We start from the raw sequence: 21,713 nt of genomic DNA, 5'->3' as shown, positions 1-21,713 counted from the left end.
CCCCTTTCTTAAGGTGTAGAATGTTTTCATACTGCCATGATTTTTCTGGTTTTCCATTTTTACAACCCAAAGTTGTCTGATGGGAGTTTCTCCCAAGAGATTCTTGTCGATCCTTACCCCAATCCTTCTTAAAGGGGCATTGGTGGTTCAGTGGTAGATTTCTTGCCTGCCAATCCTTCTTAAAGGGGTGCCCTAGATCTGCCCCCAAAACAGATCAATAAATCAGGTCTCCTTTGGGAAACAGGAAGAGGGGCTACTTGGGATGTTCAACACAGTGACATAACCTTTTCTGTTGGACAGGAAGCCTGACACTCTTCTCTAATGGGTGTCACACTGTAGGAGTCTCTGTAGCTGTCCTTTCAAAAGGGTCTAAGTGCAGGCTGGGGTAGTTTCTAGTGTGGGCATTAAAGCATCTGACCCCATCCTTATTCTGCATTTAGAATGTGAGGTTGGAAATCATATGTCCTCACAGCTCCTGTCTTTTCTCGTCCACTGCTGCTAGATCAAAGCCATTCTGATTCTTATTCCATTTGTACGTCTCCTCCCTCTCCCTCTTTCTTTAAAAGCTTTTAAAAATCGTATAACTTTCATTCTAAAATTTTACAGTGATATGCTGTGGGTTGGCTCTCTCTTCATTCCTTTTGCTGGTCAATCACCATGTCCTTTTAATCTGAAAACTCACATCCTTTAGCTCTGGAAGATTTTCTTATATTATTTCTCTCATTAGTTCCTTCCATCAGTCTTTTCTGTTCTCTCAGGGACTCTTATCAGACAGATGCTGAACCTTTGTGAGTAAACCTCTATGTCTCGTATCATTCTTCCACATTTTCAGTACTTTTGCATTTTTGTTCTACTTTCCAACTACTCGGTTTCCTTATTGTACTTTCCAAGATTTCCTCAACCTCATCTTTCAACTTTGCCCTTCAATTTCATCTCAGCAAATCAGATTTCAACTCCCAAGAACTCTAATTATCCAAATGTTCTCTTTTCACAGCATCCTGGTCTTGTTTAGTAGATGTTACACCTCCATGAACTCCTAGAGAACGTTAGGAGTTTCTTCCACACTATTTTTCTTCATTTAATTCACATACTTGGTTCACTATGTGTTCTATTTATATGCCTATGAGATCAGTCCACATGTGTGATCCTGCCCACCCAGGAAGAAGGAAACCTATACCATGTGCAAATAGGCAATAATAAATTACTTTTTGAAAATGACTAAAACAAGGAACCTACTTAAGTGCACAAGAAGTGAGCCAGCTTACCTTCATAGAGTCAGAGTATAAAATATATTCCCTGAGAACAGGTAGAAAGTCTTCTGTCATGTCATCTGTCAGCTCTTCCAAGGCCGTTGAGCAGTTGCCAATGCAAGCTGACACACCCTCCAGGGGCTCAGTCAGCTCCCCCTCTAATGCACTCCACGTGGAGTACACAGGCCCATATTCTCGCAGCTCTACAAGGTACTCTAAAGGGAGAAGAGAAACTAAGTAAGACTTGGTGGGTAATTAAGACAATCACTGGTATTACTGACTCAGTAACAACTGTAGCCAAGAGCTCGCTATAGTAAGATGTTATTTCCTTGGCCATTCACTCACCAAAGCATGGCTTTCTTTTAAACAAAACACAACATTGTTTACAGTTTTTAAAAATCTCTAGGGCGCCTGGGTGGTTCAGTCGTTGGGCATCTGCCTTCAGCTCAGGTCATGATCCCAGGACACTGGGATCGAGCCCCACATCAGGCTCCCTGCTCAGCGGGAAGCCTGCTTCTCTCCCTCCCTCTCCCCCTGCTTGTGTTCCCTCTCTCGCTGTGTCTCTGTCAAAAAAAAAAATAAATAAAATCTTTAAAAAAAAATAAAAAAAATAAAAATCTCTATAAACCTATATTATAGCTAACATCATAACATCACCTGACTTCACCCCATAGTAGGAATGCCATGCTTCTGGATAATGGGGACCATAATGCCTTCTGGCGGAAGTGGTAGGAGCTACATCCACCACATATCTTCAAAAATAACCACTCACCTACTCATACAGTGAAGCAGTATTTTAACAGTAGTAGGGGCAGAGTTTCACATAGGTTTAGGGGGATCTTTTTAAGGGAAAGAAAAATAATAGGATTTTAGGAAATATTTTGTTACAGATGTGGTCTTACATATGCAGAATCACTCTCATTCAGAGGTCACCTCAAAACTGTGGTCCCATCGGAATTTATTCCACATGCTCCTTAGATGTGGACAGTACTGAAAGCTACCTCTAGCACCTGCAGGCCCCATATAATACCATCAGTGGGTAGAGGAGAATGAAAGTACAGGGGAAAAGGGCAAATGTTGATTTATTTCCCCTCAAAAAAAAAATCTAGCCCATCATTCATCACCAGGATTTTTTTTTAAAGATTTTACTTATTTATTTGACAGAGAGAGAGAGAGAGAGCGCACATGCACAAGCAAGGGGAGCTGCAGGCAGAGGCAGAGGGAGAAGCAGGCTCCCCGTGGAGCAGGGAGCCTAATGCGGGGCTTGATCCCAGCATCCTGAGATCATGACCTGAGCCAAAGATAGATGCTTAACTGACTGAGCCACCCAGGTGTCCCATCACCAGGATGCCTGCCATTACAAAAAAAGGTTTTTGCCATTTTTTAGTAACCAATGGATGGCAACTACTGGAGAATCCTTTTTGGTGTGTTTCATGCCTTGTGCCAGCATGATCATTAACGTTGTTCCGGTTTCTCTGGCCTACACGTGTAAGAAGACAAAAGGCCCGAATATTCTGGGCTATAGAAAATCAGGTGGTCACAAGAGGGGTGGGGAGGGAGTGGTGGCAACAACCCGGAAGGTTCCAGAAAGGTCTCATAACTCCCCAGGTCAGGAAGAGTGGGTCTGAAATGAAGCCGGGGTGGGGCAGGTGAGTCAATTTCAAGTTGAAGGCTCATTAGGACCACAACTTTGGCATACACAGGTCTCTATGCTGTCCTTTTGAACCATCTTTCTGCCAGAAAGGTACCAAAGTTTGTTTTTTAAATTATAGTTCCTATGAATGAAAGGAAGTTGAGTCAATGTCTTCACTTTTTAAAGCTAAAGAGAGAGAGAAGTGGAAAGAAACTCCTCGGGGCTGAGAAGTGACTGTATGCTATGGGGAAAGCAAACACAAGGCTGAGAAGCAGGGCAAAGGAGGGAGCACAAAATTATACTCTGCTCACGACGACCCCCTCCCCTCCTTCTATTTATTTTTTAGTTTTGTAAGCGTGGCCTCGTTTCTCCAGTTTGATTCTGCTCAGCACCTGTGAATGTCATTTCTGCACACATGCTCCCTGGGCGTGATCAATATCTGCACAAAGGGCTCACCTATTTCTTCCTTAATGATCCTCTGGGCTATTCGGTCAATGGTTCCCAGTTTGAGCGCAAATGTATCTAAGTAGTCGCCTACAGCTGCAAACTCAAGAGGTCGACTCCTCAGCTTGTAGCCTCCAGTGACGTGCTTGACAGACTCGCCCACTCTGGTCAGCAGCGCCATCCCTTGCTTCTTGTAGGCATTCAGGTCCTAAGGATGACACATAAACAAACAAACTCAAGGGGCTCCATCACTCCCACAGCCAGGTCTCGGTAAACCCAATCCCTTTAGGTGGTTTCTTCTTGGAAGTGGAAGACTCCGAGAAAAGGGAGCTGAGTTAGAGGACTGACCACAGACACAACAGTCCTCTCTCCTCGCCATCAGAAACACCAAGCGCGCACACCTGAGCCCTTTCACCAGAGCCAGACTCCTACCTTTCTGATCGGGCTCACTCACCTGAGTGTGCTCGCCTTTAAACTCAACACTATTTCTAACATGATGTTTTAAAGTCTGACCAAGAAAAAAAAAAGGTCCCTTTCTCTCCTATAAAATACCCTAAGTTATCTTTAGGAGGAAAATTCTAGAGCTGAAATTCATTCTGTTCATTTATTTATATCCCAAGCAAAGTGATATAAAGAAAGGAGGGAGAAGAGGACAGGAAGTAGGAAACGGTGACAGAAAAAGCAGTGCAAGAACACCCAAGCCAAGGAGAGGTGCTGTAAACAACCAAACATTTTATCCTAAACGTCTTGGTCAGGGCATACACAGGAAATATGCTGAGCTACATGATCCACTGTATCTAAATTTAAAATGTATATCAGTCTGCCAGGTCAAATGAACTTCCTCCTGTCATCCAACTCTGGGAGGAATCTACAGCACCTTCAGGTTGTTCGACGTCACCTCCTTTAATGGTGCCTTCAAAACCGGTTTTACAGAAGATCAGGTGTCTGCTCCTTATATCCACCCTCAACACAAACAGAATAGGACTTCCTGGTCCAAGGAGGGCATGTCCACAGAGATATAAGGGAACACAGCACAAGGCCATTGCTTTCTGGTCACCTTGTCTGGTTTGGGGATGGAGCAGAGAACAGGGAATCACGCTGAACGCAGACGTCCAGCGGCCCCCTCCCATTTCACCACCACAGTCACAGGCTCCGGTCTCCACAAGTGTCTGCAGGGGAAACTACTCCTGATTTCACTTCCTTCTTCTTTAGGCAGCCAAGTCCTTCACTTGCACTCTTGATTCCACTCTTTCCTAGCTACACCTCGCTGACCAGCAAGGCCCCTGCCCATCAACCATTCCCTCTCCTGTCTGTACCTTCAACTTCTCACCCTTCGGTGCATAATAGACACCCAGGGCTCACCCATCTTCAAAACAGCGGCAATTTCCTCCTCCATTTCTCTTCTTCCTTCCAAAGTCAGGCTACCTGGGAGAATGTTCCAAAGATTCCATCTCCTCTTCTAGCCTCAGGTACCCTAGATAAGAAAATGTCCCCGTAGACACCTGGCTTTCACAAGACAGTAATGGAAGCCTTGCCACTCTTGGCTCTGCTTGCAGATTCAGTACTCTTTGGAGCAGGGGCTAGAGCCCAATGGGCTCGCTGGCCTGCAGAAGCTCTATTCCAAGTAGAGGCTCAGAAGAGAACCCCCAGTTAGCCAAGTCAATATACTGCATGAGGTTATTGGGTAGTGTCTGACTGCTGCACCCACTCTGCCAAAGATAAAAACACTGATCTGAACACGGGCAATACTGAGCATCCCCTCACCGCTCCCAGCATTACTGGCTTCTTCTCAAAGACACTCCTGGTTTGTGGTTAAGATCAGGTTATCACGAAGAGGAGGAATGCTTCTGCCTTCACTGTGTCAGACCGTGTCAAGGCCTCACCTAAGAACAAGACCAAGTTATTCAAGGCGTGTCAGAAGACGGGGAACACGGGGAGGGGGAGATGGGGAGCTCCTGTGGGATCACACAGCACACAGTATAGTACCGTGTTTCAGTTTCACGAGACGAGAAAGTTCTGAGGATTAGTTGTGAATGGATTTAATGCTACTGAAATGTACATCTTAAAATGGTTAGGATGGTAAATTGTGTATTTTGCCATAATCTAAAGAAAAAAAAAAAGAACAAGATGGGGTTATTAGTTAGTACATTCAGTTCGGCAAGTAAAACTGAACTAGGCTAGGATTTGTTCTGTGTTAGAGTCAACACCCCAGCACTCACTCAGGGGAAGTTGGATTGTGGTTAAGACAGTGAAGGACTTTTTTTGTTTGTTTAATCATTCCTCTGGCCCACAGATAAATGCCCCCCCCACACACACATCTTTCCTCTTTAATCTCCACACAGATTCCTAATGACCAAGGGTCCACGTGTTCTCCCATGTCTCTCTGCTCAGTGAGGAGGACCACGACTGGGGCCTGCCAGGTCAACAAGCCGAACCGTGCGTGAGGCAGTGAGTTGCAATGTTGGAGAATCAGATGGAATTTTACTCTGTATAAGAACCGTATCTGAGGATCTGTTACCAGGAAATACTTATTTTGAAACAGAACACGAGTTTGATGTGGGGGGAAATGGGCCTTTAGGAAAAAAGAGATAAATGGGAAGGTCATCAATGGGGCTAAAAAAAATGCCAATGGTGGTTTAAAAAAAAGAAAATACTAAAGGACTTGGCCAGCTGGTTTCCATCACCTGGAGAACAGCACCCTCTCTAAAATCTTTAACATCAGCTGATATTATCTGCAAATATTTCTCAGTTTTGCCATTTTGAAAAAGAAAACTGGGAAGTCCCTGAGCTTCAACACCCTTGCCAACAAGGAACAAAGCACCTATGGCCCGAGGATGGGAATGTGACCCATGGAGGTAAAGAGATGTGGCTACAGGGAGCTGGCATGAGAATCTGGGCCTGAGATCCCATTTCTGCAGACATTTAGGGCAGAGTGCCTCAGAATTCCCACCAGTTCTGCCAAAAGGGAAGTGCACACAGAAGCCAGGGCATGACCAACCTGGGTGTGGACACACAGAACCTAGCAACTGTGTGGGACCCAAACGTTTCTCTGGCAAATGCCTGGGAAAATGCCCACCCAATGGGAACGTGGCTGTGGGCAAGTAACACTCGACTCGTCTTGGTCGGGCAGTCAGATACAGAGGGGAAGTGTGGCCTCTGGAGCCATAAAGACCCAATCTCAAATCCTAGTGATGCTACTTGAACACGTACTGACTCCTTGAACTTCAGTTTCCCCATCTGTAAAATGAGGGTGGTTCCTGTGATGGGTTCCTGTGAAGAGCATCCTTACCAAACACTCACTAGATGTTCTTACGCTCTGTTCCTTCAGCCCACTCTTGGTAAGAGTGGTCTCACCCAGTAATATGCCAAGAAGTGTTTAAGGAAATGCTTATCCCTCCTTTCGGCAAGTGAAAATACTCTTAACTCCCTCTGCTGCTGCTGCTGCAAAGGGGTGTTTCTCCCAAATTCTAACATGGAAACCCTGCTGAGGTAAATGGACATCAAAAAAAAAAAAAAAAAAATAGACCAATTTGGTGACATCCACTACTGTGGGCCATTCACAAAGGTGGTTTGTGAGACATCAAAGCAGCTTCTGAGAAAGAGCCTGAAGGATACTAATTTGGGGGAAGAACGTGAAAAATTCTGTTCTTACCTTAGCAGTAAGGAAAACATTAAAGTGTTCATTGAAAGAGAGCACAGGATGATCTGTAATTCTTTTTAGGAATTTATCCAAAGCTTTTCTTCTGGTCTCCACAAACTCTTCTGAAAAACGATCTACAACACCTTTCACCACAAACTTCTCAGGAAGCGGCTATGAAGACAGGAAGAAAAATATTCAGAGTAATTGATAAGATAGAGGAAAGAAAAACCACAGGCTAGCAAATAATTCTTTTTTTTTTTAAAGATTTTATTTATTTATTTGAGAGAGAGAGAGAGAGAAACAGCATGAGAGGGGAGAAGGTCAGAGGGAGAAGCAGACTCCCCGCCGAGCAGGGAGCCCGATGTGGGACTCGATCCCAGGACTCCGGGATCATGACCTGAGCCGAAGGCAGTCGCTTAACCAACTGAGCCACCCAGGCGCCCCTAGCAAATAATTCTGTCCAAGAACACACAGATGGAGTAAATCACGGCTACCCTTCTCAGTCTTATAACCCAAGAAGTAAAATGCTAGAGACTAGTCCTTGGAATACAAAAAACAGTCAGTCAATATGTATCCAGTAAATCCAATATTGCTCTCTTTGGCAGCACATATGCTAAAATTGGAACAGTACAAGGATTAGCATGACCCTGGCACAAGGATCACGGTAAATCCAAGAGTCTAGCTATCTGTACATTGCGTAATGCACAGGTGGTATAATGAGAAAGTCAGGGCCAGAAAGACAGTCTAAGGAAAGAAGGCAGACAAGATCAACCACACAAAAATTGATTTAAATAGATTCACATTCTGCTCCCAATTCAAGGGGTAGAAGAACTTGGTGAATGGAGAAATAAGTACATTGGGCAAACCCATGTATCTAAAAAATACCTTTTCCAAGCCAATCTTTTGTGTAGGTTTACACTCAAAAGTTCTTAAAAATGTAATTTCCTTTGCTCCTCTTACTCAAACAAATGTCTCTGTAATATTTGCTTTGAGCCAATATTGCGGGCATTTTAAAACTACCTGGTTACTAAGGGATCTTTGAGCTTTGAAGTATTTCCATAGTAGCTTTGATTAAATGCTTGATTAAAAGGCCCTCCCCATTACTACCATGAGAGAGAGAGAATCTGCTAGTGTGCAATTTGAAAATTTTTGGGTTATGAAATATTAAAAAACATTTACATTAAAAATTGGACAAACAATTGGTAGATATTTTTTCAAAGATCTACAAATGGCGAAGAAGCACGTGAAGAGATATACAAATGCAAACCACGGTGAGATACGACTTCAAACCCATGAGGATGGTCAGAATAAGGGAGGAAAGAAAGAAACAAAAGCAAAACAAAGAACAGAACAGGTACTGGTGAGGATGGAACCAGATTTAAGTCCACACCCTCCTTCAGCCCCATATTCTGACAATAAAGAGGTCTATTTCTTTTCTTTTTTTTGAAGATTTTTATTTATTTATTTGAAAGAGAGAGAGCATAGGGGCAGGGGCAGAGGCAGACGTGGGGCTCGATCCCGGGACCCTGGGATCATGACCTGAGCCGAAGGTAGGCGCTTAACCGACTGAGCCACCCAGGCGCCCCAGTTTATTTCCTTTAAATTATAAACCTTCAAGTGCACACACGAGCACACAAAAACAGACACAGGACTTCACCAACCCGAAGAAGTGGAATCCTAAGGTATTTGGAGTGGAGAAATCAAGAAGTGATCCCAACTTTGAGCCTTTTCAAAGAGGGAGTCTGGCACCATCAACAGCCCTGGGATGAAGCACTTGGAAGAGCTTTGGAAAGGCAGGATGTTTTCCATCTCCAGAATAGAGATCGTGACTCCATGCCTCCGGGATTCATCTTCCCCCTCGGCCAAGCTGTCTGACTTCTGTCAAGTTCTACCATCTCCTGGTACCTCAGTTTCTTCTTCGTTTGTACAAAAAAAATAGATAACAATAATGCCAGCCTCTCAGGGTTGTTACGAGGATTAAAATTCGCTACTAGGCTGAATGTGCTCCACACAATTCCTGCCGCAGAGGAAGCAGCAACAAAAGTTTGGTGGGGGGGGGGGGGGGGTCTTTGCTGAGGAGGGGCAGCGGCTTCAGGAACTACTAATCTTCGGGGACAGCCATGTCCAGTTACATTTTGAAATGGTGGCAGTGTGCAGGCAGAAGAGGCTAAGAACTGACAGGTTTCTTTTTACCAGATCGGGAGTTCTAGAGGGCACGGCGGAAAGGCACGGAAATGAAGAAAGAGAGGGTAGTAGAGTGAGGAATAAAATTACAGAGCCACATGGAGAGAACACGTCCAACTTAGACGCCCGGTAGAGCTTATGCCTGAGGAGAATATTAGAGACGGGGTACTGGGTGAGATGCAGAGGGCCATCCAGCCCAATGTTCCAGCCCAGTCAAAAGCACCAGGGAATCTGTCTTAATAGGGTATGGTTGTTCTTTAAGATAACTTCTTTGTTCTGATCAGTTCTTCTCCCATTCCCTTAGGCAGCCATTCTCCTTAAACCCTACACTCAACCCCCAACCTTTCATGCTAAGCACAATACCATCTCTCTGACATAGGAACCAGGTGTAAGGGCATCACATAAACATTCCCTAACCATTCTGCTTCCTCCACAGAAACCCATCTCCCCTCCATTTCTCAGGTCCCTGTGGACAACATACCCAACCCTCAACACACCACAAAGGTAACTCTTCTGTGTCTTTGACCCACTAGTTCACTATCATGCCTGTGTTGTCATTAACTAATTATACCTTCTTTTCCTTGTACCTTCAACATTTCCTCCTCACCTGGCTCTGTTCCTGAGTCTACAAAAATATAGTTGGTTCTCTTTCTACCCAAAAATAATAAACCCCACTATCCCTTGACCTTACATCTTCTTCTCCACTCTCCTGTGGGGCTCATTCAACCTTTCTGAAAGAATCATTTATCTTAACTTCCACTCCTTCCAGCCCCCAATCTTCCTCTACCCCAAAACAAAGTTGTCTTTGGTTCTGCCTTCAATCCTGCATTTCTCCGCCTCATCCCTAACCCAATGTAGACCACTCTTTTAAAGATGATCAAAGGCTTTCTAATGACCAAATCCAGTGGATATTTACCTGCTCTTATTTCATGAGTCCTGGTGAGCATGTTCTGGTTTGCTTATGCTGAGTAGGACTTGGGAGGAAAGCCTAATGAGAAAATAAGTGGCTAGGTATGCCTCATTTAACGTAACAGATAATCTCCTGAAATAATTCATTCTTCAGGTTTAGTACATTGAACTTTATGTTTAATGAATCAGGGAAGCTTGCTATTTTAAGGAACCCCAGAGTGAATCCTTCTGCAAACAGAATCTCCTTCTAAGCATTATTATTCCCAAATGTATATGGCTTCGGAAGTTTGTTTCTTCCTATTTCGAGCCTTAAAGGGGACTTAAAGCCTACTCTCGGCATCATTTATAATTACCTTCTGGTTCCTTTATGCATAGGAATCTGGGTTGCTGATGAAATCAAGTGCCTCTTTGGACTGTAACTGAGCTCAGCACAGCTCCAAGCACATGGTAGATGTCACACACATGCCAGCTATTTTTATGACCTCGTAAACACAGAGAACAGAAGGCAGAAGGGGAGTGGACCAAAGGGTGGAATTTCCATACATCTTTGAGGCCAAAATGTTTTTTAAAAACCCTCTGGGATACATATCATTTCACACTCACTAGGATGGCTCTAAGATTAAAAAAAAAAAAAAAGGAAGTACGTGGAGAAATTGGAACCCTCATACAGGGCTGGTGAGATTGTAAAATGGCACAGTCTCTGTGGAAAACAGCTTGACGGCTCCTCAAAATATTAAGTGTTAAGATTAGCATAGGATCCAGAATTCCATTCCTTGGTACACAGCCCAAATAATTGAAAGCAAGTGTTCAAACAAAAACTCGTACAATCAATGTGCAAGTAGCATTATTTGTAATAGTTGGGTTGGGGAAAAGGGGAATGAGAAGTGACTGCTTCATGGGTATGGTATTCTTCTGGGGGGGATGAAAATATTCTGGAATTACATAGTGGTGGTGACCGTAAAACATCATGAATGCACCAAAAGCCACGGAATTGTACACTTCTTAAAATGGTGAATTTTATGTTATTCAAATTTTACCTCAATTAAAAAAAAAAAAAAGCTGTGGTGACGGAAGCAAATGTCAGAGAGGAGAGAAGACACTGTGCTTTGAAGATGGCAGAAGGGGCCACGAGCCAAAGGATGTGGGAGCCTCTAGAAGCTGGAAAAGTCAAGGAACCAACTCCCCCCTGGAGCTTCTATGAGGAAAGCAGCCCTGCCACCTAGATAGTAATCCACTGAGTCCAATTCTGGACTTTTGACCTCCAGAATATAAGGTGATAAACTTCTGTTGTTCAAATCACTTTCTAAAAAAAAAAAAAAAAGCTTACCTGGTATGCAGGTGAGGGAGTGGATAAGGGTAGAGATGAAACAAGATGGGCCATTGGGGATAAATGCTGAAACTGGGCAGTGAGTACATGAGGGGGTTCATTGCACCGAATCGCTCTACTTTAGTATTTCTGACATTTTCCATAATGAAAACATTTTTTAAAAACGACACATGCATGTATATGTTGGAACTTTCAAAAAATCCTATTTGTGGGGCTCACGGGTGGCTCAGTCAGTTAAGCGTCTGCCTTCGGCTCAGGTCAGGATCCTGGAGTCCCGGTATGGAGCTCCATGTCGGGCTCCCTGCTCAGTGGGGAGTCTGCTTCTCCCTCTCCCTCTACCCCTCCCCACTTGTGTTCTCTCTCTCTTGTTCACTCTCTTTCAAATGAATAAATCTTTAAAAAATATATTTTAAAAAATCCTATTTGCAAAGCATTACAATAACCCATTAAATATTTCAAGGTTTAACCTTATAAAATATTTACATTTTTATAGCACTTGATACTTTGGTCAAGCACTTTCAGATGTATTATATTTCATAATAGTTTATAAGAAAGTACCTTATAATCCGTGAAACAAAAGCATACTTCCTGTAGGTTGTCATGGAAAGCTACTATTTCATAGTGCGAAATCTGCACAAAGATTTCAATTGCTCAGTCTTGAAATGATCCAACTTCCTCTTTTTTTTTTAAAGATTTTATTTATTTGACAGAGAGAGCACAAGCAGAGGGAGAGAGAGGGAGAAGCAGGCTCCCCGCTGAGCAGGGAGCCCGATGCGGGACTCGATCCCAGGACCCTGGGATCATGACCCAGGCCGAAGACAGCCGCCTAACCAAGTGAGCCACCCAGGCGTCCCTCAACTCCCTCTTGTCAGCATTTAAATTGCTTCTTCAACAAATATTAATTTGCAATTAATTGCAAATTGCAATTAAACAAATATTCAGCAACACACCCACTACATGACAGAAAACTATTTTTCCTATCCTTATCAAACAAACAGAAAATATTGCTCCTAAGAAAAAAATAACAAATAAATAAAAGAGCATTAAGATTAAAAACTTCCTCTCCATAAAGACCACTGTCAAGCCCGGATTAATTCAAAAGACTTGAAATTTCAATCAATGTTCAACTGCTTATTTACTTACCTACTGGGTAAGCTAAGAGCATGCATATGCTTTTTCTTAAAGATTTTTTTTTTTTTTGACAGAGAGAGACACAGCGAGAGGGGGAACACAAGCAGGGGGAGTGGGAGAGGGAGAAGCAGGCTCTCCGCTGAGCAGGGAGCCCGATGCGGGGCTCGATCCCAGGACCCTGGGATCACGACCTGAGCAGAAGGCAGACGCTTAACGACTGAAGCACCCAGGCGCCCCTTGTGCATATGCTTTTTTTTAACAGTACCAAAAAAGGAGGAACCAACTAGAAAATGAAGTTAGAGTTTTTACTGATTATTTTATATTAAGAAAAACAGCTGTTGCATTACAAAGTTTTTATTAATTCCTATGAGTTTGCCACTACCCAAAACAAACCAGGTATATAGTAAATACAAATGCATTCTTCCAACAAAGCTTCCTTCACAAAAACTGAAGCAAACAGTAAACTTCCAAGTGCAATTAAACACTAAAGAGCTTAATAAATGTATTTGCTTCATCTCCCAAATCTACCTGTGCCCATCAAATCATGAAACATATCTATTATTTTAACGAGGTGTGCCCCAGCAAAAGAAGTAGTGTTAAAACCAACCTGTGGGCCAAAAAATAAATGAAAAAACCAAAAACCATGTCATAATGAAGACTTTCTTGGGGTTCCAACTATTCGATGATGAAGTGAATTGTCATTATGAGATGACAAATACACATCCAGCACACTTCTAGTTGTAAGATGGCATTTTAAGAACATACGAGCATTTCTGCTTTTCAAATTACAGAGCAGCAATGACGCAATATAAAAAGAAAAAAGAAAAATATGCTGCAGCATCAGAAAATATCACGGTATGCAGCACACAGAAAATATCAAACAGGCCAAGATCTGTTAAAGGTACAAAGCAGAAAAGACTGAACTGAGAGAAAAGTCAAGCAATACTGATCATCTTGTGATTCAATTCAGGCAAAGGAAAGGTTGGTGTAGGAAGTAAAGGGCTGGGTTTCCCCAGTACAGCCCCAGAAGCTGCCAAGTTCAGAGCCACAGGGGCTGGAAACAGGCCTCAGGACAGCCAATGGGGAGAGGAAAATGAAAGAATGTGGGTCCCTTCCCAGAACCACAGTCTGGCTGGCTGTTCACTTACAACTTCACATGGTTCCAATGAAGCCCAGGTAAAAGGGGCACTTCATTTCCACACTTTCTAACACAAGCAGCAGAATCTGCAAGCTCAGAATCCTCACACATTTTTAACCGTAGCTGACTTGAGTTGGCAAAAAACAAACAAAACAAAATAATTGGAACTCATTCTCCCAAAATTTTCAACTAATTCAAAAGACTCTAAAGTTCATCTTGAAAAATAAAACATGTGCCAACAGCTAGAAAAGCTCTGGAAACAAAGTATGTTGGCAGGTGGAGACAGAGATGGGTACCTGTACAACCGGATGTTCTATGAAGTTACAGTCATTCAAATCGTGTATGAGGGGCACAGATTAGAAAGACTGATGAACCAAGGGTTCAGGAGCAGCCCAGGAATACACAAGTCTAATGTATGATTCGGTCTGATGCACAAACGATGGTAAAGATGATTGATTACTCATAAGTGGTTCTGGAACAACTCACCACCTGAAAAAAAGTATGGTCCTCCCATCTCGCATCAGAACAAATGCTAGATTTAAATATAAAAGATAAAAGTCAACTTCCTTTGCAGATATGGAGTTTTTACAAAAAAAGAGAGAGAGAGAAAATGAAGAGGTAAGTCATAAAAGAAATGCCAGTGTCCAATAAGTTCAGGGGAAGACATTCAGCCTCACTGGTTAAAGGAAAACTTACTATACAAAAATGAACTCAAATGGATGAAAAGCTGAAATGTGTGGGCTAAAACTGTATAAAAATTTTAAAAGAGGAGCACCTGGCTGGTTCAGGTGGTAGAGCGAGTGACTCTTGATCTTGGGGTCATGGGTTCAAGCCCCACATTGGGTGTAGAGATTACTTGAAAACAAAATGTTAAAAAAAAAATTTTAGAAGAAAACACAGGTGTAAATCTTCGTGACCTAGGACTAGGTGATGATTTCTTAAATAGGGCACCCTTAAGCACAAGCAACAAAAGAAAAAAAAAAGATAAATTGGACTTCATCGAAATTAAAAAACTTTGTACTTCCAAGAGACGCCATCAAGAAAGTAATGAGACAACTCACTAATTGGGAGAAAATTTTTTGCAAGTCGTATCTCTAGTTAGGGATTTGCATTTAGATTATATAAAGAACTAATAACAAAAAGACAACCCAGCGTAAAGGATCTGAAGAGATACTTCTCCAAGGAAGATGACAGATGGCCAACAAGCATATAAAAAAAATGCTCAACATCATTAGCTGTCAGGGAAATGCAAATCGAAACCACAATGAGACACCCACTGGGGTGGTTATAATCAAAGACGCAGACAATCACGGTGTTAGTAAAGACGTGGAGAAACTAGAACCCTCATACCCTGCCAGTGGGATGGTAAAATGATGCAGCCACTTTGGAAAACAGCCTCGCAGCTTCTCACAAGGTTAAATAAACAGTTACGTATGTTCTGTCAATGACACTGCTAGGTCTATACACACTCAAGAAAAAATGAGAACATAGGACCACATAAAAATTTGCTCGTGGATGGTCATAGTCGCATTACTCGTAATAGCCAATAGGTGAAAACAATTCAAATGTCCATTAAATGTGTGCAGACAGACCAGAAAGGGGTATTATCCATAAAACGTAGTATTATTTGACAAGAAAAAGGAACAAAAGTACTGACACATGACACAACATGAATTAACCCTGAACACATTATGCCAAGTGAAAAAAAAAATCCAGTCACAAAAGACTATATAGTGTAGGACTCTACTTTATATGAAATGTTCGGAATAGGCGAATTTATAGAGACAGAAAGATTAGCGGTTGCCAGGTGCTGGAAAGGATAGAAGGTTTCGAAGCGACAAGCAAGGAGTGGGAGGTTTCTTTTGGGGTGAGAAAAGGTTCTAAAATTGATTGCGCTGATGGATGCACAACTCTATATACTAAATATATTAAAATACTTATATACTAAATATATATACTGAAGTAACATATACTAATATACTAAATATAAGAAAAGCCCTTGACTTGTATATTTTAAAGGGGCAAACTGTACGGTGAGTGAATTATATCTTAATAAAGCTGTTTTTTAAAATAAAGATATGAAAATGTAAACAATAATTATGTTGCATGTCTACTAGGTCTCCACCTGAAAATAAACTTTCCAGGCAGGGGTCCCTTGTCCATCTTATGACCCCTGACCTCCCCAACAGTACTCACCAGGCCTAGCATAAAGACTAACACAAAGTCAGTGCTTAATAACAGATAGATACTTCCTAGCCAAGTTGCTGCAGAATAACTTCTGAAGGGGAAAAAAAAGTTTGTTTCCAGGTTGACTTTCGTATTTGAGTTAGAGACGCTCTTCTATATTAAATCTCTCTCCACCCCAGACATGTACCAAGAATTTATTGAATACATTTATGTCTCCACTTGCTTCTAGAATACCTTCCCACTCACTGCTTCTACCCTGACCATAGGAAACCATACTTAAAGATACTAGGGATCATTCCCCAGCATTCCAAAGACTTCCATCCTCTTTCAGGTCTGGTTTCAGTGTCGGTGCAGAAGTGCAACCAGCAGGTGTCGCTGTCGAACCAAACTTCAAATACACTAGCTGCCAGCAGGTGGAGCGTAATTCCCCCTTCTGCACAGTGTGGGCTAAGCATAAAGAGCAACTTCCTTCCAAACAGTACAGCATGGAACAGGAGAGGAGAAAAGAGTAACTGTGCAGCGGAGAAACCCGACAAGCATTATATCAAATAAGGTGATAAATATTGTTGATAGTATGTATCTTTCGTATGACGTGGTGAGAATGGCACTTTTCCTCCCAAAAACATATGACCCCAGTTTAATCATGAGGAAAACATCAGACAAATCTCAACTGAGAGACAGTCTACAAAATGCCTGACGAGTACTCCTCAAAACTGTCATCGAAAACAAGGAAAGGCTGAGAAACCATCACAACCAGTAAGGAGACATGGAAGGTGACATCCTAGAGCAGGAAAAGCACATGAGGAAACTGAGGAAACCTGAATAAAGGACTTTTAGTCAAATAATAAGGGATCATTACTGGTTTATTACCTGTGACAAATGTGCCACACTAATGTAAAATGTCAAGCAAAACCAGGTGGGGGGGTATATGAGGATTCAGTGCACTGTCTTCACAGGAATTCTGGAAATCTAAAACTGTTCTCAAATAAAACGTCTGTTTAAAAAAAAATAATTCACTAGCTGCCAATTTTGCCAAATTGCAATTCTAGTTTAAGGAACAGTTCCAACTGTTTAAAGATGAGTTTCTTCCCCCAAGAAAGAATGCAGTCCCAGTCCCAGCCCCGTCATTTCTACCGCAGCATAGTCAACCTTGCCCGACCGTGGGAGAAGAGCACTGGAAGATGCATGCGTAACATGAAGATTGGCAAGTGCTAAGAAGTTATTCAACCAAGGTTTTCTGAAAGATAAAGCCCCTCTAAAGAGTTTTATGGCCTAAACTGCACCAATGCCCCCAAAGCCCAAAGAAACATCTGGGGTCTAAATGGTTATTATTTCTACTGGGGGAAAAAAAAAGTCAAAAAAGCATTCAATATGTATGTTGGTTTAAGTGGTCTTTTAAATTTTATTTGCTCTAGTTCTGTTTTTTTTATGTGTAGATATGAGCAATAGATAAATATTATGCTGCTTCAAAAAATGGAGGTAGATGGCTTTTGTTTTTTTAAGTGAAAAACTGGGGTTGAGTGGGTTGTGTGCTAGATTCCTGTTCCCTGAATTACCCGTGTCTAAAGAAAGCCCAGCCAGCTGTAATCCGAGGCATTGTTCTTCACCTGGTGGCAGCCACCCAAACCTCAAGAACAGTGTCTAGAAGGGGGAAACAGTCTTTAAAGAGGCAGCAAATAAGAATTAGGACTCTCCATACCTCAAAAAAATTGTCATAATGCAAGTGAAAACCTACCCCCATGCCGCTCAAGAAACCAGCATGATGACAGCAAACCAGAAACCAAAACCCCAAGGGTGATATAGATTAGACGGTATCTACGAGAATGTTTTATGTACATTTGACGGGAAAACGTGGTATAAAATGTCAGGCAGAATCTGCCCCTAATGTAAAGGGTGAGAGTTGAGTGAACATCCTCAGGAAAGACAACGCAGGAAAAGAGAGGAACAAGCTATAATGACTTAGTACCTACGGGAATGAGATGAGTAGGCTGGGATTCCTCCAGTTTGTTCCTCAGCCAGTCAAAATCCTGGTACCTTCGACGAACAGAATATTCTGGCAGGTCAAACTCCACTCGCGTACTCTGCAAATAAAAGTGGAACAAAATAAGCATAAGGGAATAGTAGCATATCTTGGCAGAAAAGAAGGAAAAAAGCTCTCTGAGTAACCAAACGGGGCAAGAACACACTTTCCTTCCACCAAAACACCAGCCAAAAGGCATCAATTACCAAGACCAAATTATGCGCCCAGGCCCCCAGGGCCCAGCTCAAAAGTCAAGGGTTTAGAAAGGAAATGTTGGGGGGTTTTTTCCTACCCTTAGGAAATGGAATTCAACTACCCCTCAGGATGTGTTTAGAAACATTTGATCCATTTCCTCCAGGCTTAACTTTGAGGATTGCTTTTAGCGGAATAATTCCACAGAGGATATTGCTACTAAATCACAATCCATGTTTCTTTTAAAAGAAATTAAGTCTCCACCTTCTGCTACATATGCTGACAAGTTCTACCAAAGGCAGAGGGGAGACCAACAAAAAGAGCTAAGAGAGCACCTGCTCATTTAGGAGTCGGACTGGATGAACACAGCAAAGGATCTGCCTCATCTGCCGCATTCTGCCAGAACCACAAGCTTGGAACTATGTTGTATTTCAGGTGATAAGAAAAAAAAAATCTAGAAGGAAATAATGCCAAAATGTCATTGTACTGCAGAAAAATATTAATATCATCCCTTTTCTTTGTTCCCATTTTTTAAGCATTTAATGTTTTACATCAGTCATCCCTTTTCTTGAATTTAAGTTTTCTGATGTGTGATTGCAGCACTTTGATAATGAAAAACAATGTTAAAAAAATGAAATTAATTTATGCCAAAAAAAGATTTTTACACATTAATTTGCCCAAACTAAAGTTGTGTCTCAGCTAAACCATTTTTCCCTATAAGGGTACAGACTATATGACAGTCATAGTTCTCGGAAATGAAAGGTCAAAATAAAAATGGTTCAAGCTACATTTTATAAATTTACTCTTTCAGGCCAAAAGTCCATTTTAATCCACGACACCAAGAAAATCTTAAAAACATATAAACAGGTCGGAGGGGGAGACGAACCATTAGAGACGATGGACTCTGAAAAACAAACTGAGGGTTCTAGAGGGGAGGGGGGTGGGGGGATGGGTTAGCCTGGTGATGGGTATTAAAGAGGGCACGTTCTGCGTGGAGCACTGGGTGTGATGCACAAACAATGAATCATGGGACACTACATCAAAAACTAGTGATGTAATGTATGGTGATTAACATAACAATAAAAAATTATTAAATAAAAAAACATATAAACAAGAGTCATCTATCAATGAAAAGGCTGTGAACATCTTTGGCATTGAAAATTGCGATTTCATCCTCCCCAAGACCCGTGCTCACACAGTCTGAGCAAAATGTTGAAGTTAAAGGACTCAGTCTCGGACTGAACCTCAGTTAACTCTTCCTGCATCTCTTCTCCTTTTCAAAATCCCATGCAGAACCTTCCCCTATGATAGAGGGTATGAGTGGGAAGAGGTGAGGAAATTCATGCAACGTAAGTATTTGTGATTTATCAGAAGACTCCCCAAAGGAATTAGCATGATAGAATTGGCGGGGGCGGGGGGGAATGCTTAAATTCAAAGAACAAATCACTGCTGATGAATTTTCATGCATAAGAGTGCTGCCTCCTTTGGAGGCTGGGTGAGGAGAAGCCTGTGCATGAGCAGTCCTAGCCCCTACCACATTCCTGAGACACTAAGCCTCCTGGAGCCTAGGTTTTCTCAACAGCAAGAAGAGGGTCGGAAAGGCCATTCTTCAAAACCATACAGAGCACCCCCAACAGGCTCTGTCTGAGGACCTGCCAATGATGATGTGCCCACAAAAGGGCAACTTGGATGTGTGACAAACGCAACTCATTTTCATTGTAAATGTACTGATGGAGGGCTCTACTTTTTGCCTTCCCAATGTTACATGGTATCAACTGATCACTTCTCTTTATTATGCTTTTGCAAATCCACTTCATAAATTATAGTTTAGGTAACATTTCTAACTTTGAAATCAATATTTGGTAACTACAAAGAGCAGTATGATTAAACACAGGTTTTGTTTCTGCTGTAAACAACTTTACTTTGAGGGAACTGGCTTTTTTCCCCCTTCTACTTATTCAGGTGAAACATACTTATTTTAAAACTTCAGGAAAGGGGTGCCTGGGTGGCTCAGGTGGTTAAGCGTCCGACTCATGGTTTCAACTCCAGTCATGATCTCGGGGTCGTGGGATCGAGCTGTGTGTGGGGCTCCACACTTGGTGCAGAGTCTGCTTGGGATTCTCTCTTCTCTCTCTCTGCCCCGCCCCCAACTAGCACATGCATGCACGCTCTCTGTCTCTCTCAAATAAATTTCTTTTTTAAACTTCAGGAAAAATATAGGAATAAAAAATAAAGATCAGTCATAATCCCTCTAAATAGAGAAAAAACACTATGAATATTATGGTTTATATCTTTCCATACTTTTTCTATTCATATCCATTCATTCACTCATATTTTCTAAATCTCTAACAGCTCTTAAGTATCTTTCTGTCAGTAATTCAAATCCACATGATTATTTTTAACACATATATAGTATTCCACTGGATGGATGTATCACAACAAAACCAAATCCTCACTTAAGTTGTTGCCAATCTTTCAATCAATAAACAATGTTGTAGTAAACATCATCAGGTATCTGTTTGATAAAACTCAAATTCCTAAAGACTGAATTACTGGATAAAAGAGTATGTGTGTGGTGTATTTTTTCTTTTCTTTTTTCTTTTTTTTTTTTTTTACAAAATGCTCGATCTTTATAATTTATTAGTGGTTTTCTTTTCTTCTTTTTGAGAAAGAGAACGTGCACACACGAGTTGGGGAGGTGGTAACAAGGCGGGAGAGGAAGAGAGAGAATCCCAAGCAGGTTCCATCCCAGCACAGAGCCAAACAGGTGGGGGCTCCATCCCACAATGCTGAAACCACGACCTGAGCTGAAATCAAGAGTAGACGCTTAACTGACTGAGCCACCCAGGTACTCAAGTGTACATGTATTTTTAATTAACAGCCTGCTTCCAGAAATGTATCAACTTATATTCTTATCACATATTCTCATCACCAGTGGTTATCTTTGATGGACTTGTAATAAAAAAATAATACATCATCTTTGTTTTGTTTCTTTAATGACTACTGGGGTTGAACATCCTTTGAAATATTTGTTAGCTACAGATTTTTCTTTTGTGAGAAGTCTCTTTTTTAAATGTCTTTTCATTGTCTTTAAAAGTCTGCTTCATTTGTGAAAGTTCTTTACAGCCATTTATCATAATTTCCAAAGGGTTTTCCAGGTGTATATATATTTTTAATTCAGCCATTTTTTCCCCTTTATATTTTTGGGTGTCATGGATAAGAAGGCTGTCCCCATTGCAAGCTTTTAAAAATATTCACCTGTGTTCCCTCCTTTATTTATCATTTATTTATTTACATCTTTAATTACTGCTATTCTACTTCTAGAGATCTGCCATCAGAAAATACTTGCTAAACTGTGGCAAAGATATCTGTATAATGATGTTCACTGCAATACTATTTAAAATGGCAAAGGAATCAAAGCAATCTAAATGTTCAACAATAAAAACAGGTAAATTATGGCACTTTTATTCTATGGTTATTGGTAATCGTGTCATAAGACATCCTTTTTTTTAAGATTTTTATTTATTTATTTGACAGAGAGAGAGAGAGAGCGCGAGCGAGTGAGCATGAGCACAAGCAGGGGGAGCGGCAGGCAGAGGGAGAAGCAGGCTCCCCGCGGAGCAGGGAGCCCGATGCGGGACTCCATCCCAGGACCCTG

General features: G+C 41.7%; 1 protein-coding gene and 1 non-coding gene across 3 annotated transcripts in view; one reads left to right on the top strand and one right to left on the bottom strand.

The window, feature by feature from the left end:
* Nucleotides 1–21,713, bottom strand: part of SNX30 (sorting nexin family member 30) — a 107,491-nt gene that overhangs the window by 30,459 nt on the left and 55,319 nt on the right. For both annotated transcript variants that reach the window (XR_003610061.2, XM_028107783.2), the window contains exons 3-6: nt 17,814–17,924; nt 6,980–7,138; nt 3,340–3,535; nt 1,266–1,465 (exon numbers count right to left, since the gene is read on the bottom strand). Coding sequence is in view for 1 of the 2 variants with exons in the window: in XM_028107783.2 (XP_027963584.1) it covers nt 1,266–1,465; nt 3,340–3,535; nt 6,980–7,138; nt 17,814–17,924 (666 nt within the window). In the remaining variant the exon portion in view is untranslated. The remainder of the gene's footprint in view (nt 1–1,265; nt 1,466–3,339; nt 3,536–6,979; nt 7,139–17,813; nt 17,925–21,713) is intronic.
* On the top strand, nt 7,557–7,659 carry LOC114212943 (U6 spliceosomal RNA). Its single transcript, XR_003610080.1, has one exon. It is a non-coding gene; the product is annotated as a U6 spliceosomal RNA (small nuclear RNA).

This window comes from Eumetopias jubatus, unplaced genomic scaffold, assembly GCF_037043125.1.
Source record: "Eumetopias jubatus isolate StellerSeaLion01/CBP00866 unplaced genomic scaffold, mEumJub1_p1.0 scaffold_15, whole genome shotgun sequence".
In the NCBI taxonomy this organism is placed as follows: Eukaryota; Metazoa; Chordata; class Mammalia; order Carnivora; family Otariidae; genus Eumetopias; species Eumetopias jubatus.
The sequence above is the reverse complement of the archived record's forward strand: the minus strand, read 5'-3'. Positions and strand labels throughout refer to the sequence as shown.